The sequence below is a fragment of the Hypoxylon fragiforme genome, assembly GCF_022984875.1.
Source record: "Hypoxylon fragiforme strain CBS 206.31 chromosome Unknown GGS25scaffold_5, whole genome shotgun sequence".
In the NCBI taxonomy this organism is placed as follows: domain Eukaryota; kingdom Fungi; phylum Ascomycota; class Sordariomycetes; order Xylariales; family Hypoxylaceae; genus Hypoxylon; species Hypoxylon fragiforme.
Genome location: NW_026054760.1, coordinates 398,767 through 416,824, shown reverse-complemented (window position 1 = coordinate 416,824; position 18,058 = coordinate 398,767). Strand labels below are relative to the sequence as shown.

The window sequence follows — 18,058 nt, the reverse complement described above, 5'->3', positions numbered from 1 at the left end:
CGAATACAACCCTGGGCAGAAAACCCATCACATCACATCCCAAGTGCTCGGTTCCGGCCCCGTCCCGGTTCCGCGCTGCGCATCCTAGGTATGTACTAGGTAACTAACTAGGATTTGCGGAGGCCTTTTTTTTAGAGCTGCGAGCACGGATGCAACGTTAGTTAGCCTCACCCCGTGTGAGACAGCTGGCCTGGGACCTGGGTACTGTACCTACATAGCTTGGTGTTTCAGTGGCGGATCCTGTCGGTGACGAGGCGTTTGTAACTGGGTGCTTACCTGGGTAGGTAGGTAGTATATGTATACATAGGGAGGTAGATTAGACGAGGCTTGAGACTCGAGAGGGTTGTTGTGGATGTACAATACAAGAGGTAAGTGAATAGGTAGGTAGGTAGGTAGGTAGGTTAGGTATTCAAGAACAAGTACTAGAGTTGGTAACTCCCTACGGTGGTGATGGGATAGGTACGGCATAGTAGTTGGTGGGGGATGCGATTGGAGCGAGAAGACAGGCAGGGTTCCAAGGTTAGGTACCTGCAATGCCTAGTTACCTAGTAACTACCTGGAAGAACCAGGAAGCTGGTCTAGAACAAATAAATATCTACCTGGGTGGCACGGCCCGGCGTTGGGTCGGGTGGGTGGACTGGCGAGACTGGGATGCTCGGGTTATATACACTACACTACCTAGGTTCAATCGACTACCTAACTACTTAATAACTATCGCCGTGATTGTTTGGCTTCGTGGAAAATGCTAACTACCTACCTACCTATCCCCTTCCATAATTTATCTTGTTTTTTTACTTGCATGGTATTAAAAAGGTCCCAGGGCTGGCACGGAAATTGTGGACTATGATTCCGGCTTTATGGTAATTACTAATTAGGTATTATGATAAGTGCATAGGTAGGTAGGTAGGTAGGTAGGTATAGGAACTTTGGAAGTCGCTGGTGGTGTGCCAAGACGGCGTCTGATGCCTCTTAGTTAGGTACTCCAGGACGTGGTTTCTTGCGGCGCATAACTAACTAACTAACTAATATCCATGTGACTTTTATGCTTTCTCGGAATAACTACCTACTGCTAGTAATATACCTACCTATGTAAGTTCCAAGGTTGTTGCCATGATCTAATAGACCCGGGGCGTTGTCAATGAAGATGTTCAGATATATCTTCTTGTAGTAGTAGACACAGACTTGGTAACTACGTGAGACTGCGACAGCGATGTAAGGAATATAGGTAGACGATGAATTTATCCAGTATGTACATAGTAAGTTATGTATACATGTAGTTACTGAGACTCTCGAAGAATGATACCTAGGTACCTAGTACCTAAACCAACCCAACCCAACCCAAACCTTGGGACTTTCCTGACCCCTTTATTTACCCCCAAGCCCCCAATCCTCCAACGCCTTGCCAGCGAAAACGAATAAACAAGAAATCTAGGTGCTGCCCTCCCTCGGCGAACTTTCTCCCCAAAGGTCTCCTTTAGCGAACGGTAATAAAGACAAGACAACAAAGCAAACCCCCAATACCCCTTTGGCCTAGGCTAGACGTGTTCAATAGCCAATGGTATATACCCATCTTTTCTTTTCCCCCTATAACTCCCTTTACCTGTCTCCTGCCCAATATAGTAGGTATATGGTATATAGCTCAACCTGCCTGAGCTTTTTCGGCCGTTAGGGGGTATCTCTCGGGTCCCTGTGAGATCCCGTATTCGCACTTCTAGATAGATAGATAGATGTATGTATGGAATCGAACAAAAGAATATAAGTGTGTAAAAAAAGTGTTAAGAGAAGTGTAAGTGTAATGTTTCGATGTCGTTTGTTGCGACACCGAGATCGGTAGTTTTGCTCCTTTATCGTAGAATTGGCCACGACAATATCCATCAGATATGGCTGTTGTCACCGCGGCCGCCGACTCTGCCCCTGTCCCATCTTCCACCGCTGATACGGCGACGGCGCCGGCAACCGCGGCAATGGCTTCACGATCAAACTCGCGTTGCTCGCCTTACTCGACAGCGTCGACCTCGTCCTCCCGAGCCCGAGACCCAGATCCTCATTGGACGACCCCTGCTCCTGCTCCAGCAGCCACGTCCCCCCCTGTCCCTGAAGACGGAGCGGTAGCGGTGGTGTAGGCGGCACGGGAGTCACGTTGCCCTCGATGAATAAGATCTCGCTTTTCGCGTCGTCGCGGCGTAGGAGTGATCGGTTGTTAGAAGTAGTGGATGTAGGACTCCGGGACTCGAAACCGAAATCGTAACGTGATCGCTCGTCGTCTTCGCTGGGCGCTTCGAATAGCATTGACATGTTGTTGTTGTGCGTTGGCCGGGAACGGGAGCTCTTGCTGCCGGCTAGCGTTTCGACGTCGGAGATGGAGCGGGATCGCTGGGCTCGGGTATCGGATGAGGACTGTGACCGCGAGCTTCGACTCATCATGCTCCCGGCATCGGAAAGAGATAGGGACCGGTGGATGGTGCCCCTAAACGGTAGGATAGATAGGGGGATGACCACGTTCCTGGCCTGGCTTCCGGACTCGACGTCAACGAGGGTTTCGTCGGTGGATTCGAAGGCGGGCGTCTTCTTCGATCGGTTCGTGCGCGAGGCTGGGTGGTTTTTGCTGAACGGGTTCGTGATGCGGCTTTCTCCGGTTGAGCCGAAGCCTTTCACCTTCCAGAGGCGGAGGAGGGGGCGTATGGTCACGAGGCTGGAGGCGATGATGGCGACGCCGGGTTCGACTAGGGTCCATACCATGGCGTCGGTGCCGGCATCTGTGTGGTGATTATGCGGGTTAGTGACCGGTTTCATACCTACCTAGATATGTGTCGTTTTAGGATTGAAATGGGGGGCTCAGCACTTACGCAGAATATCTGCCAGATCCGTAAGATCAGCCAAGAACTTAATCCTCACCAGCGTCGCGACGCTCGCGAAAACTCCCAGCCCCAAAATCACAATCACCGTCAGCTTCGCCTGCGCCGTCATCTTAACCCTCCAGAGCATTGGGATCGGCAGCAGCGCGTACAGCCAATCCGTCAGTATATTCATGACGCTGAGCGCATACGCCGCGTTCACGATCTCGTCGGCCGAGACGCAGTGGTTCCTCGGGTTTTTGAGTAGCGTGTAGTCCCACTGCGCGGCGACGGGGTTGCACTGGAAGATGTTCCAGAAGAAGAGCACGATGCTCCAGACGCTGACGACGAACAGCGTCCCGTAGATGGTGTAGCGGTACCGCCGCTTCTCGGACGCGAGCCGTAGCAGGAAGATCCCGATGCTAACCTTGATCAGCCACATGTTCGGGATGTAGGTCGCGGTCGCGAGGGCCTGCGCCTGAAGCGCGCGGATCTCGTGGTGCTGGTCCAGCGAGCGGTTGTGTCTGCCTAGCCCTTCGCGCACGCCCCAGAGGATTAGGGCGCAGGAGACGGTGTAGTTCGCCTAGTCCGGAGTATTAGAGCGAGTTATGAGATACGTTATATTGCGGTAACTCGTTCCAAAGTCTAAAAACGTACCTGAGCAACCAACATGATCCAGTCATCCCATTGGAACCCATTCGTCAACCTCGCACGCACGTATGAGCGTAAGAATACAGATAGCCACGAGAGCGTCAACATCGCGGCAACGGTGACCACCAGAGCCTCGCCATTGCTGTCGGTAGGTGCATTCGGGTCCTGGGCTGCCATGATAGATCGTATTCTATCAGGCGCCTAGAAACAAAAAGAAACAGAAACGAGCTCTAAGGTATGAGGGTGGAAAAAGGAGAAAATCTAGCAAGAAGCCGAAAGGGGAGAAGAGAGAAGATGCCATGCGGGCCGGCCCATATCTATGTATGTAGGTATGTCTGTATCCCATCGGAGGAAAAAGCGAAAAGAGCTGCCGGCACTCGCTCGCTGATGGGGAGGTCTTGTGGGGGTGGCGCATTATGTGAAGCCAGAATACCGGTCTTCATGGGTCTTGTGTATATTGCACCGAGGAGATGGTAGGTCGAGATAATGCACGTGTACATAGGTATGTACATATCTCGGGGTAAGCCTTGCTTCACCCTGGATAGAGAGAGAATATGTGTATGTGTGCATGGTGTATGACAAGTATACCTAATAATACATACAAGTCGTACATACATAGTGTACAGACTCGTAGTTAAGCGAAGCAAGTAGCTCATAAACTCGTGCGAATTCACCCAATCGGGCAGTGCTACGCCTTCCTCGTAACTTGGACTCGTAACTCTCAAGTCCAGAATAAGAAAAGAAAAGAAAGATCTCGCTGGTTGGTCGGTCGTTCGAAAAGTCTGTGCGACCCCGGAATGATAACCGACGGCGAGTGTAACGGTGCGAGTGACCCGGAGACTACGACCGATATGAATCTCTGCAAGTTCTCCCCTTGTCGTGATACAGAAAGCCCCTGCTTTAAGAGAAACCCGATGACAAGGAGGGCTATATGGACAAGGGGAAGGTATGCAGGTAGGTATTCATGTACCTAGGTAGGTAGGCTACCTATTGACGATCCCCGGTGTTGTAAAACAAACCACCCTAAGTAAGTAGCTAGCTCTTTGCCTGAATAGTAGCGTGTCGATGATGCTCTGTCGCTCATAGTCTTTAATAGTGCTAACCCCAATCTCATTACGGAATGATGCTGCATCTTGCAGTTACTGAAAGCGGCGCGACCTACTCGAGAGTCTCCGACATGATGCCGGTCATCATGTGAAGCGTAGGGAATGCGAAAAGGTCCCTGACTCTCGGTAATAGTTGATACCCCAGATACGCCAGCATATATAACGGCGAGTATTGCAATCTCGCCTACATCTCGTTTAAATCTATCACGCCCAGTTGTTAATAGTACTGTGCCTACCTGAACATATTTGATATTAGGATCGATCCCAGCATCACCTCCTTCACAACCTGATCTGGTTTTACAACAGAAATTCTCCGAAGTAAGCCATAAACTACACCACCACAGTACAAAAATCAGACGACCATCCCGTCTGGTGTGTGTGCCTCGCATCAACCTTCATTAGGCTAGCACTCCCGAAGATGTGCATTGAAAGAGAAACCCACCATTTGGAGGAATTGGTAGAAGCTAGAACATCTAGAACATACGAAGCCGTGGTTGTGAAACATAGAGCCCTTTAACAGCTGCCGCAGTTGGAATGGTATATATGATATATGCCAACTTCTGGTAGCCAGTAACAAGGCACTATCAGAACGCAGGGGGGTGATTGCTTACAGAGGTACTGGGGTAGCTAGCAGCTACCAGTATCTACCTACAGTAGGCATGCAATCAGGGGTTAGCAGCGCCGATGTGAAGTGGGTATACGTGTGCTACCCCTGACGGCAATTCAGCAATCGACACGCTTACCGTCCGTGAATTGATGGGGATTCACTTCGGTTAAGCAGATCTGCAAGATGTTTTTACCAGTAGAGCCATAGCAATTCCTGCCAGTGACTCAGTTGAGAAATATCAAATCTCAATTCATTAAGAACAGATCGTTTAGTCCGTCTCGATGCGATTTGAGTCGAAATACGGAACTTCAGGTATAGACAAATATTGAAATATCTAACCTAGTTGCCTACTATCAATTGGAAACATTCACCTTACTCCTTAGGACGGGGGATACGTGCCTTTCTAGAAGAAGGCCCAATCATCGGTTTTCCCATCACAAATCAAGTTGTACCCCGCATGTTTCATATTTTCTGGCGAATCTAAAGGCTGAAGGCATAACGGTACCGAGGTAGGTAAAGTGGCGGTGTCTGTTGGAGTTCATCTGGCTTGTGTTTGAAGAGGACGAAGTAACCCCCATTCCCATTGCATACTAGGTAAGGGGGGTTGGCGTCACAGGAAGGGTTTCTAGGAAGCTTCTATTGCAGGGTCTTGGCCTTTAGTGATGGCTCTCGGCGTTTTTTTTTTATTTTTCTGCATGTCTCACAATTTTCAGCCTTGTTTAGAGGTGTGGGTGAAGGAAATTGGCGACGGGAGGATCCTCTGTGCTAGATCAACCACTGTATTTACCTACAATAGTTTCCTAGTAGCCGAACCTATCGCATTTCGAATCCGGTAACAGGCTCGTGATGAGCCAGTAGATGCACAAACCTGGTTTGACGTTGAAAGAGACCCTTAGTGGAGCCCATTACCATTGCGGCCATCGAATCGGATGGATTGTCACGGGTCGTTTGGGATCTGCGACCAACCTTTGTATGGACTAGGTACGGCGCAAGGTTGGGATCTAACTACATATGAACTCCGCCCAGAAAGCAATTGGAATCGTCTGAACTCTTTCCGTGTTCTTCTATACATATATTAGACTTGTTGCATCTTTGGCTCTTCACTAGAGTCACTCACGATTCTCGGGCGGAGTTCTTGGCTATACCGCTTTTTAAAAAAGGCTTCGGCCCGTCAACGTGACATAGATGTTAGTATATGCGACCCCAAAGCTGGAATTGTTTACCAACAGCCGGAGAATGCCATCGCATAAACATGGAAGCCCCTAAGAAGTCCCCTAAGATCAATTGATGTAATGAGTGAGTATCGGGACTGTGTACCCCAATCGGGTTATGGACTCCTGTAACAGGTAATCTGCACCTCAGATCAATTCGTCACTTCAATGTTGTATATAATTCGCCAATCCGTTTCGTTCACTTCTTTATATGATAGGTATAGGTAGGTAGGTAGGTAGCAAAGTTGGAGTCGCGGGATGACTCGTCATCTGTTCTATCACATCAATGCAATATCATACCTCCAGTACCTACCTACAGAAGTAACTGACAGTAATTTGTCAATACTTCCAAGGCAGACACACATACAAATATCTCGTGACAAAAGGACAACTGCAACGTACATTATTGGCATTGTCCATCTCAAGTTTCACGGGATGCAATGGAGGTATTGTAATTGACAAATAGGAAAACAGCGGCGTCGCGGTTTCGAATGGTATCGTCGTATTGACAGTTACCATGCGCACGAATCAAATGGCCACGCGGTCTTATTTCCTGTTATGGTATTTATTTGACGTTCTCAACGATGCGTTTTTACGAAACCGAAAATTGGATATGGAGTAGCAGGAGATTGATAGATCGTTGAGATGTGGGATTGAATTGAATTCTCATGTTTGCGATTGTTTGAATTGCGTTTGTGAGAGTTGTGAGATTGTGAGACAAGAAAAAGGTTTATAATGACAAGAACCTCGTTGTCTTAACATAATCGTAAACCAGATTAATATGCTCTTATATGCGTTTATAGGGAAAAGGGAGTGACATTTTTGTGTGTAGATTTAGAGTTTGTATGCTGCTAAAGAGTCGATCGTTCAAAGGAAGTAGATATTCCTCAACACGAATATATTTCCAGCTATCGTCATCTCCTCATTCACGACCATTACAACTTTTAGCATCAATGATAATACTCGTAATTTACAAGTAAACACCTACATACCGATCTCGTAAACTGGTATGCACAGAATCCAGCCATGGCAGAGACCCTCAACTACCTAGTGCACCGGTACGGCGCACACGAGCTTCAACACATAGGGGTCTGGGACGTGGACATTGAAGACAAGAGCAAGAGCAAATACTGGATCATGTGTGTGTTTTCCCAATCCCCATCCCACCCCTCCCCGCCCAGCCCACTCCGACCAAGATCTTTCAAATATAGAGGTTACTTAGCGCCATTCAACTAACTAACACCCCGCACCCCCGAACCACAGCTACATCCACGGCGGCGCCTGGCGGGACCCGCGCATAAGTCACCAGACCTTTGCGCCGATTATATCGCGCATCGTACAACCACAAACTAACCCTCCTCCTTCCACTCACCCTCACCCTAACCCTTCTACCCCCAATTCCACCTCTCTCTCCCCCTCCCGCTCCACCTCCGCCCCTACCTCTAGCCATGCCAACCCCGCCCCCAGCAACGCCAACGCCAACCCCACACCCGCAATAGCATTCATCGCAGCCTTCGCATCCCTAGACTACCGCCTCAGCCCGCACCCCTCCTTCCCGCAGGACCCGGCGACAACCCCCGCGCGCCGGTTCCGCGGGGCGCGGCACCCGGACCACCTGCGGGACGTGCGCGCCGCGATCGCCTTCCTGCAGCGGCGCTACGGGTTCGGAGACCGCTATGTCCTTGCGGGCCACTCGTGCGGCGGGTTCATGGCGTATCAGGTTTTGCTGGGGGCGGAGTTCGCTGCTGGGGGCGAAGGGGAGTGGGAGGGAGGAGAAGAGGCGGAGGAAGAAGAAGGCTGGGAAATCATCGCCTCCCCCTCCCCCTCCCCCTCCCTCACCCCCCCCCAAGCCGTCTTCGGCATCGAAGGGATCTACGACCTCGCCGGCCTCAACGCCCGCTTCCAAGATTCCTACACGGAATTCCTCAGCGGCGCCTTCGGGCCCCCCTCACCCTCCTGGGACGCCGTATCCCCCATGAAATGCGCCTCCTCCCGGCGCTACGGCGACCTGTTCCCCGGTGGATTAGCGGTGCTGGGCCATTCCCCCGACGACGAGCTAGTCGATATGCCGGAGGCGGACGGGATGGCGGCGCGGCTAAGGCGGGACGGGGTAAAGGAGGTTTGGCTGGATAAGGGGTTAAAGGGCACGCATGATGGGGTTTGGGGGGATGGGAGGGAGGTTGCGCGGGTGGTGGGGAGGATTTTGGAGGTTTTGAGGGCAAGGGAAGGGATGAAGGGAGCTGATCGACCTACCTAATGGGCTTATACTGGATGGATGGGTATTTTATCTTAGGTTCTGGATGGTGTATTCAATGGTATTATGTACTGGTAGGTAATCAGGCAGATTATCACATGATATTAACCCGTGCTCTTGACGGACTCCGTCGCTTCCAGATGTGCCTAGTAACCCCTTTTTATCACATTCTCATATCTTCACACGAGGCCAATTGTTCCCATCATCACCACTATATTTCTTGATATTTCCTAGTCGTTTCCCCTTAACATAGGCACCTAGGCAGATCCCTATCTCTGACCACTACAATCACCACCTGCATAGAGACCTAGATACTTAGGTAGGAGTTTTACCAGCACATATCTAGACGAACTCATTGGCGCAAAACGTAACCGATCGTCCTCAATTCAGCAGCCCAGGACAGGACCACAAGCGCCATTATAATGCCTACCTGCCTAACTTACACCAATTATCGCCTTTGATACCCCGTTAGCTGTTAGGTTTCCTTTTCCCCTATCAGATCCACAATCCACACCCTACGTATCAATCAATCTACCCATTGACGGACTTAGAGTTCCAACTTACTTCGGAAGGCATATTTACTTCATTTACCTAGTTTCACCAATTCACCAACTCACCAATTCATCAATTCACTTTCACCACACACAAAACTCTACAGCACAACCACTCAACGTTTCGAAAACACGGGTCAGTCAAATGTAGAGGAGAGAGAGATCCAGAGACCCTTTTCGAGATCGAGATCAAGATCGCGAGATTCAGATCGGAGCCTCGGAGGGAAAAGCTTCATCAAATGTACATGTGCGGGGCTCAAAAAATGCTGGTATAATACATCATCCATCATCATCGTCCGAAATTCCCCTAACCTACGCACCTACGTACAAGAGGTGGAAAAACGCCGGAGATTTCTTACTTTTTTCTCTCGTGTCCCTTCCCCCTCAAATGATGGCGGCTATGGAACAAAGCCGAAAGAGAGCCCCGTTATCTATTCCCCCCCCCTGAGATTGAGGTGTGTGTGAACCACTCCCATGTAATCCCGCAGACCATCTCGTTTATGCTATGATGCGCGTGATTAAACCGGTAGCGACGGTTCGGCCACCCTCACGGATGTTGATGTGCTGGCCGGTCTCGACGGCGATGGGCTGATGTAAGGTGGCGACCATCTCAACGTTGTCACCGGGCATAACGGCCCTAGACTTGTCCTCGACCTCCTCGGGGAAGTGGAGCGCAACGGCCTCGTCGGCAGTTCGCAGGTAGATCTGGGGGCGGTAGTTCTCGACGAAGGGAGTGTGTCGGCCACCTTCCTCCTTGGTCAGGACGTACAGCGAGACCATGAATTTGGTGTGCGCCTTAACGGAGCCGGGCTTGACCAGCACCATACCTCGTCTGACGTCCTCTCGTCGGATACCTCGTAGAAGCAGACCTGAGTTGTCGCCAGCGCGCGACTCGTCACAGGACTTCTTGAAGGTCTCGATATCGGTGACCTTGGTTCGGATGATTTCGGAACCCTTGCCAATCAACTCCACCTCCTGATCCCTCTTCAGGGTACCTCGCTCCACACGGCCAGATGCGACAGTTCCACGACCGGCAATGGAGAAGACATCTTCGACGGACATGAGGAAGGGCTTTTCAAGGTCACGCTGGGGCGTGGGGATCCATTCGTCAACAGCTTTCAACAGCTCGTCAATCTTGGCGTTTCCAATATCATCTCGCTTGCCCTCCAAGGCCATCAGGGCGGAGCCCAAGATGACGGGAGTCTCGTCACCCTCGAAGCCGTATTGGGTGAGCAGCTCACGCATCTCCATCTCGACAAGCTCCAACATTTCAGGGTCCTCAATGGCATCGACCTTGTTGACGAAGACGACGATCCTCTGGACACCTACCTGACGGGCGAGGAGGAGATGCTCTCTTGTCTGAGGCATTTGACCGTCGGAAGCAGCGACGACAATAATGGCACCGTCCATGTTGGCGGCACCTGTAATCATGTTCTTGATATAATCGGCGTGACCAGGACAGTCGACGTGGGAGTAATGACGGTTGTCTGTGGAGTATTCGATGTGCGCCGTAGAGATGGTAATACCACGTTTTCTCTCTTCGGGTGCCTTGTCAATGGCGCCATACTCGAGGAAGCTTGCTAGCCCTTTCTCGGCCTGTCTCTTGGTAATAGCGGCAGATAGGGTAGTCTAGTACATGACCACCGATCAGATGTTAGATTCATGGATACTTTTTTTCAAGACAGTAGTAAGACAGTAGTAAGATCATTCTAAGTGGCATATATATATTTGCTATGTTGCATGTTTGTAGCATACCTTGCCGTGATCAACGTGTCCGATGGTGCCGATGTTAACGTGAGGCTTCGTTCGTTCGAAGACGGCATATGAGCGGGTGATGTTGAGGGCTGCGGCGACATTTTGCTGTCGCACAGCGAATCGTAACGGGTTGGCATTGGTACCAGTTCTGAGAGAGTGATGGGAGGCACGTAGGAACGGCGCAAGTGTCCGTGAAAACGCCGACATCTTGATTGGAAACCACCCTATCACTAAAAAGAAAAAAGAACCCCAACTCAGATATAAAAAAAAAGGTAAGGGACTGTGGTAAGGCGAGTCCGAGGTTCGTGGGGAGGACTGAAAAAGATTAGAGATTAGAGATTAAAAAAATTAAAAAATTATGGCATAAAAAAAAAGAGTTCCCGATGTTAGTTAGAAAAATTTCATTGGTTGCTGTCTCACCATGCTCATTGGCCACTTACAGTAAAGCCCCTCTATTCCTTATCCATCAGTTCCCTCTTCGATAACAAATCCTTCGTGATCAGTAAGTTACCTACCTCGGGTAGGGTACCTATTAACTAATGGCCGCATCTATGCACTTGTACATATATATTTATATACCGAGTACATCTACCTAGGTAGGTACTAACGTCAGCCACGACCACGACCACCAACTTCCATCCTGTATACACTTATGTAATATATTTGCACCATAAACCCATTCTGAAGCTTCTCTCCATCCCCTAATATAATGGAATGGACATAAAATTCATACTCACCCTGGACCTCTACATCATAACCTTCAGGTGGCACGCCCGGATCCGTCCCAAGCTTGAATGGCAAATATTGGCTTCGTTTATGTAATCGATTCTGACATAGTCCCCATGCTAGTAGCCACTCCCATGATACCTTCATAGTAGCTAGTACCCCCCCTGTCGCTACATATTTTGAGCAACTGTGAAGAGAATCAAAAATTGCCTGTCGAGTTAGGGAGCTCCAAGTCCCTTGGAAACTTCTCAGATCGTTCCTCGGCGTGTGGAATATCTTATCCCAAGACTCGAAATGGCCTTGATCAATCTGTTGGATCAATTGTTTTGGACAAATAGTATGTGTACCATCGTTTTCGAGGATCTTTTCCTCCTTTCCCTTTCAGCCAATGACGATGGAAATGTTGGAGTCAGCTTCTCCCGTCCCAAGAACCTCTATTAGCCTCTTACTTGATATCGTATCAAGTGATCGCAATCGTAATACCTTTGTTGCTAAAGTAATGCAAAAAATCATCCAAACTGATGTTTTACAAGTAACCCTTCTTTGAGCCTCCTATGAAGAAACTTCCACCACCTCATTTGGTGAGGCATCCATCTTCAAGAGGTGGCTTAATGTCTGGGTTTGGTATCTACCTAAAGCTGCTGAAAGGAGAAGAGACAAATCCTCCCGGGCATGAAGCAATTCCGGATATTCCTTTAGTTTGTGGTGCACAAGTTCCCGATCTTGGTTTGGATATCTTGAAGAAGCCTGACTAGATTGGAATAGTCCTGTTTCGTTCCGGCTTGAAGATTCGTGGTCTGTAGTTAAAGTGATAGCTGCCCTTCGCTATATTACCTAATTATTAATCGTCGGCTGTATGGACTAGGAATGGTGGTCGATGACATACTTTATCGTCGCAAGGAAACGAGCTGAAATTTCTGATCGGTACTTTGCAAGCATGTCCTCCATTTTAGCAAGCTTCCCCTTCTTGCGCATTGAACGCAACGAAATCGCGATGCTTTCCCGCTTAGAATCTTTCTGGGTCTCCAGACTCTGCAGAAGGCTCTGCAAGTCCTTTGACAGCTCACTACATTTGAATGCCAATTGTGCGAGTGCATCTTCGTGAAGCGAGTTCCTATCGAGATCAAGCTTGAGACCTTCAGTGAGTCTAAAATGGTCATCTGTTATAACACTTAAGTTGGCATTTTTTGGCGTGCTGCCGTTCTTGGCGATCATGGCAGCGCCGATGACGATTTCGTAAGTGAATTCAACAAATGATATGATATTGGAGGCTACCCCAATGGCGGCAAAGTGGGTAGGGTAGGGAGTAAGAGGTATATATGTAGGTATTAAAGAAGATCTAAGAAAGCAGACCAGTGTGTCAGGATTTAATTAATATATGACTACAGTGGATTGTACGTTCCATCTGACGTGTCGTCCCTGCCATTATCTGCTAGTTCAACTTCATAGATGTCACTCGTACCTAGGGTACCTCGGTATATACTACTAGGTATGTATGTACCTCAATGTTCCATTAATCTTACCGAGAACATCAAACTTCAAACGAAGCTTCCTTCCGTTGGCGTTGAAAACCCCCCTGATTGAACTTAAACGATATCAAACTCCAGCGCCTCCCCATACCTATCCAACCCCCACCTCCTCATCCCCTCCGCCATCGCATCCACAAACTCCCCATCAAACCTCTTCCCCTCCTCCACCCCCTCGGGTCTCCCCGCTCTCCACACAACCCAGTCCTCCGCCTTCGCCCCCTCCGGCGCCCTCAGCAGGCCCAGCGCAACGTTCAGCACCTCCGTCCCTTTATCCGCCTCCTTCTTCCCCTCCTCCTCATCCCGCAGGAACACACGCGCCCCACAATACTCGCAGAACCCGGTCGTCAGCGTCGACGACACTTTGTACGTCTTCACGGTGCCGAATTCTAAGGTAGTTGGTACGGCGGGCGAGAGGACCGCGCGCGGGACTTGCACCCACGGCATCCCCTGCGCGCCCGACAGCGCCCAGCTGTCGCCCCCGAAATCCATGTAGGCCTTCCACTTCCACTTCCCCTTACCCTCACCCTTATCCTCATCGTTATCCTTCTCCAGTGGCGGGGCCACGCACCGCGCCATGTGCGGATCCCCCCTAACCGCCTCCGCCGGCCTCGGGATCTCAAACGCGACGCCCCCACAAAAGCAGGCAACGCATAACCACTCCGTGCCGTCGGGGCGGATAGATAGCGCCTCGTCGGGCGGGAAGTCGTACGGCACGGTGCCGAGATGTAACGGCTTACCGCCGACGCCGTCGGGGAGCCAGGAGAGCAGGCCACCGTCGCGGGGGGACTTGTAGAAGCCGAAGCAGGTGACCGACCAGAAGAGGGGGCCGGCTGTGGTGTCGCGGAAGAGCGAGGTGCTGACGACCCACTGCGCCATGCGCGGCTCGAACAGCCCGACCCTCACCCCGCACGTCGGGCAGAAGAGCCGCTGGCCGTGGCCGCCGGCGCCGGAGCCGGGGCTCTTGTGCACGGACACGTTGATGCGCCCGTTCGTCCACTCCGGGGAGATTGTTTGTGGTAGCGCGACGTGCAGGCTGCAGAGGGCGCCGCGCGTGTACCGGCACGAGCTGCAGCTGCATATGTAGGCGTTGAGCGGGAGGATGGCGGTCGGGATGGTCAGGTCGAACTCCACGTTGCCGCAGTGGCAGCGCGCGTGGAAGGTTTGCTTCTCCTGGGGCTCCGGAGGGATCACCTTGTCCCGGTTGTAGAAGGGGATGACGACCGCGGGGAGGTCGGACGTGTTCGCCATGGTTATATGGATGATCTTAAAAACCTACTGGCAAAATGAATACGTACTTTCTTTTGGTTTATTTGATTGTGGTGATATAGGGGGTAGCGGAGAGGATGTAGTCTGACCGGCGGAGTTATATCCTATACCCGTGGACGTGGACGTGTGGAGTATGTCGTGTCCAGCTTACACACAAAAACCTCTATACCCTTTTCATCTAGTGATGAGCGTGTGGGAACGGGGGGGTTTCAGCTACCTTACCCACTACATATTTCATCCTAAATTCTTATAACGGCCACTCCGCTCTGATGATTACTACCTAGTAGGTAGGTAGTTCAAGAGACGGTCTCTATTTAGTTCTAGTTCCCCTGCCTCGGAACTTGAGGTCTGAAAGGAGATGGTAACCTAGTTGGTGCGTTGGAATAACTATACATCGATGGCCTCAACGTTGAAAGAAGGGTTTTTAATACTGGGGAATAGGTAGGTAGGTATACGTCTATTACTCGTGCGCCAACGGCACGGGATGTCGCGGTGCTAAAGCTGCAGAAGCATGCACATCGTATGCAACATGCAGTAAGATCCGCTTATTTGTATTGGGTGCCTAGAATGCGGGTTATTCCAGGCTCCCTAGGTACCTAGAATTAGTATTCATCATACTAATGATCCGAGATTCGCCCAACGAACGAAATAAGTATGAAATGAGGGGTTCTTCTCAATTGTGAGAGTCAATATGATACTGTACGGGTAAAGAAAGGGGGGGAGCGCGATGATCTCACGGGCTATTAGACGTATCAATAAACTGCCATTATAGCTGCTATAAAGAGGTAACTCAGAGTCGAAAATGTCGTTATAAAATTGGGATAGCCTTTCATATCCAAACCAGTAAACACGCGAGAACGCTTGCTATTCATGTACAGCACTTACAACTTTCCACCTGGGCAATCAACAATCCTCATCACTTGCTACACGTATCCTGGCCCCTACTCGCGTATATCGGGCTCCTCAGGCGCGAAGCCTGCAGCGGATTATGGTATTCAGAATCCTGCATCGAAGCCATGAACTCGGCGAAGTATTCCCTTAGGCCGCGGTAAGCCATCATAACCCCTATCTCCTCGACCGTCTTCCCGCTCAACATGTCCTCGTCCATCCCCGCGCCGAAGAAGTCTTTGCGCGAGTTCTGCGACGACGCGAGGTTATTGAGCGACTTCCACGGCTTCTCGTCGCAGTCACAGGTCGCCCACTCGCCCTCGTCGTCGGAACCGTACCGCGGGACCGGCGGCAGGACGCCGGCGTCCAGGTACGCGCGGATGTGGGCTATCGTGCACAGCGAGACGCAGGACACGGTGCAGTGGCCCTCGGCCTTCTGCTCGACGATGCTCGCGCGCGAGAACTTGCGCGTCATCTTGTGGGCGGAGTGGAGCGGGGTGACGGGGTCGAGGTGGTTGGAGAGGAAGAGCAGGGGGAAGCTGGTGTTGATGGGTTTTGGGGCGTGCGCGGGGTGGTCGTCCCACCGCATGGGCGGGTCTTTGGCTTCGATTTCCCACCCGTTGCAGCCGAGGTTGATGCCGGCGCCCATCCACTGCATCAGAGTAAACTATTAGCTGCCTAGTAACTACTCAGACGAGGTATCACTTACGAAATCGGCAAAGGAGGAATAGGAGGCCATCGCTTCGAAATGCTCTTGGAGCGATGTGAGGTTATCGTTAAGCTGTGACATGTCAGAACCTTTGGCCATATACTAGATAAACTGAAAAAAATCATCTTACCTTGTATCGCTTGTCACTACATGCGATTACCTTCATGGAATCGTCGGGCCAGTACGGGAGAGTGAGTTTGTGGCAGGGTAATGTCGGTGATGGGACCGCTATGAGCGAGTCCAACTGGCCGTCGATGAGTGCTTTCAGGAGTACAGCAAGGCTGGGGAAACTACCAATCGGCGCGTATAGAGACATGAATATGGACTTTCTCAAGTCGCTGGCTGTGATCAAGATGGGCACATTCGCATTTAATGGCAGCACGATAGCAGGCTCCTTCTCTAACAACTCCATAGCGTCATTGACGCGACTTTTGACGTCCTCGGCCTTGTCGCCAGGCTGGTAGAGCTGACATCGTGGTCCTGCTTCTGCGCAGTAAGTAGAGAACTTGTCCCATATCGCATCGGTGTCGCGGAGGGCATCGGACCAAACGGGGTTGACAAAGTGGTCGGCGTCGACGATACCGTCTAGAATGACTCGGCCAACTTTGTCCGGGAACATGGACGCAAATGTAGCTCCTAGGAACGACCCGTACGAAAAGCCCCAGTAAACAAGCTTGCCTCTAGTGCTATCTGTAGATTCTAGTTTAGCACCGGTACGGAGTCCTTCTTCTACGGTTTCTGGTTCGTGCTTGGACTTGGCGGGTTTGGCGCTGGGGGCGGATCTCCACTCGTCCCAGGCCTGGACGATCGAGAGCATGTCGCGTGCGACGTTCGGCGTGTTGGAGTACCGGAATATACTCCTGTCGCCCTCAGTCTCGTCTACCCGTTTACAGAGCTTGGCAAGCGCCTTGGATCGGGCGTTCAGTTTGGACAAGGCAACGTCGCTGGAGTTGATCATGCCTATCTCGTGCTCAGATAAAGCCCAGCCCATTCTATTCATATAGGCAATATTGCGACCTTCAAGCCCGAAAGGGTCGTCGGGAGCTGTGAAGCAGTCGGCTTTAGGGGTAGTAGCCCCGACGCCCCGTGGATCGAAGCCGATGATATCGTGGTCATTGCCAACGATAGTCTGGAGTAAGTCGCCAGTACTTAAAGTAAGAAAGACCCCGCTGCCACCGGGACCACCGGGGTTTATGAGCAGAGGAGATTCCGAGTAAGATAGCGGGTCTTTTGTACGGCTAATGCCAGGTTTCATGACTAGGGCTATGTGAACTTTTGGATTGTCCGCTGATGCATTCAACGGGCGGTGGTAGTCCATAGGCACGGTCAATCGAGCACATTGAAAGTTGCTTCCATATATTGCGAAACATGGCTGCCAGATGAGTTTCTGGCTCGGCTCGATCTAATCATATGAGAATACGGCTATGTCAATATGAGAATCAGTCGTGTCGTCAGGATGGCTTACGCTAGACCACTCAGTCCATCCTTCGGGATACCCTGAAGATTCCCGATGCTTAGGCTTAGACTCGGGACGTTGATGATGAAAGTAATGGTTGCTATGATACAAATCACCGAAGATAAGTATAATGCCGGATACAATGGATAGAACTATTACTACACCCAACCGCATCCACCCCCGGCTTGGGGGTTCAGACGATAGCTGGATATCGGACTTAGATGCATCTCTAAGTTTCTCGCCGAGGAGAGGAGTTGTGGATGACTGTGAAGACATGGCCCTAGTCTTTTTTCATGTTTGCTTCGGATGTTGTTGTAAAAGTGGAATTGATAAGAGGGATTGTTGAGATGGATTGATAGGATCCATGGATTGATGAATTGAAGCATCCGTTTAGTCGAATGCCGAGAATGTAGACATTAAACTGAATGGCTGGGTAATCTGCGCGTGTAACCACTCAAATTCATTTGCTTTTTTCATATTATTTTTCATTTATCTCATCCGTCCATCTTGCTTTT

The 18,058-nt window shown here is 50.6% G+C and overlaps 6 protein-coding genes across 6 annotated transcripts; 1 reads left to right on the top strand and 5 right to left on the bottom strand.

The window, feature by feature from the left end:
• Positions 1 to 1,242: 1,242 nt before the first annotated feature.
• On the bottom strand, positions 1,243 to 3,780 carry GGS25DRAFT_263434 (uncharacterized protein). The gene is made up of 3 exons (XM_049257314.1): positions 3,492 to 3,780; positions 2,847 to 3,417; positions 1,243 to 2,756 (listed from the first exon to the last, which is right to left on the bottom strand). The coding sequence occupies exons 1-3, from the start codon at positions 3,660 to 3,662 to the stop codon at positions 1,891 to 1,893; spliced, it is 1,608 nt and encodes a 535-aa protein (XP_049116308.1). The 5' UTR covers positions 3,663 to 3,780; the 3' UTR covers positions 1,243 to 1,890.
• Positions 3,781 to 7,193: 3,413 nt separating this feature from the next.
• GGS25DRAFT_489120 (alpha/beta-hydrolase) lies at positions 7,194 to 8,777 on the top strand. Its single transcript, XM_049260876.1, has 2 exons — positions 7,194 to 7,548; positions 7,673 to 8,777. The coding sequence occupies exons 1-2, from the start codon at positions 7,436 to 7,438 to the stop codon at positions 8,664 to 8,666; spliced, it is 1,107 nt and encodes a 368-aa protein (XP_049116307.1). The 5' UTR covers positions 7,194 to 7,435; the 3' UTR covers positions 8,667 to 8,777.
• Positions 8,778 to 9,004: 227 nt separating this feature from the next.
• GGS25DRAFT_489114 (translation elongation factor Tu) lies at positions 9,005 to 11,206 on the bottom strand. The gene is made up of 2 exons (XM_049260875.1): positions 10,970 to 11,206; positions 9,005 to 10,843 (listed from the first exon to the last, which is right to left on the bottom strand). Exons 1-2 carry the CDS (start codon positions 11,174 to 11,176, stop codon positions 9,713 to 9,715), a joined length of 1,338 nt encoding a protein of 445 aa, XP_049116306.1. The 5' UTR covers positions 11,177 to 11,206; the 3' UTR covers positions 9,005 to 9,712.
• A 1,297-nt stretch (positions 11,207 to 12,503) lies between these two features.
• On the bottom strand, positions 12,504 to 12,994 carry GGS25DRAFT_531353 (uncharacterized protein). The gene has a single exon (XM_049265488.1). The coding sequence runs from the start codon at positions 12,908 to 12,910 to the stop codon at positions 12,557 to 12,559; it is 354 nt and encodes a 117-aa protein (XP_049116305.1). The 5' UTR covers positions 12,911 to 12,994; the 3' UTR covers positions 12,504 to 12,556.
• A 53-nt stretch (positions 12,995 to 13,047) lies between these two features.
• On the bottom strand, positions 13,048 to 15,090 carry GGS25DRAFT_263242 (DUF636 domain protein). The gene is made up of 2 exons (XM_049257313.1): positions 14,580 to 15,090; positions 13,048 to 14,487 (listed from the first exon to the last, which is right to left on the bottom strand). Exon 2 carries the CDS (start codon positions 14,470 to 14,472, stop codon positions 13,282 to 13,284), a length of 1,191 nt encoding a protein of 396 aa, XP_049116304.1. The 5' UTR covers positions 14,473 to 14,487; positions 14,580 to 15,090; the 3' UTR covers positions 13,048 to 13,281.
• A 316-nt stretch (positions 15,091 to 15,406) lies between these two features.
• On the bottom strand, positions 15,407 to 17,819 carry GGS25DRAFT_521330 (alpha/beta-hydrolase; the record flags this gene model as incomplete). The annotated part of the gene is made up of 4 exons (XM_049264043.1): positions 15,407 to 16,030; positions 16,088 to 16,159; positions 16,218 to 17,489; positions 17,553 to 17,819. The coding sequence occupies 4 exons, from the start codon at positions 17,817 to 17,819 to the stop codon at positions 15,407 to 15,409; spliced, it is 2,235 nt and encodes a 744-aa protein (XP_049116303.1).
• Between the last annotated feature and the right edge of the window lie 239 nt (positions 17,820 to 18,058).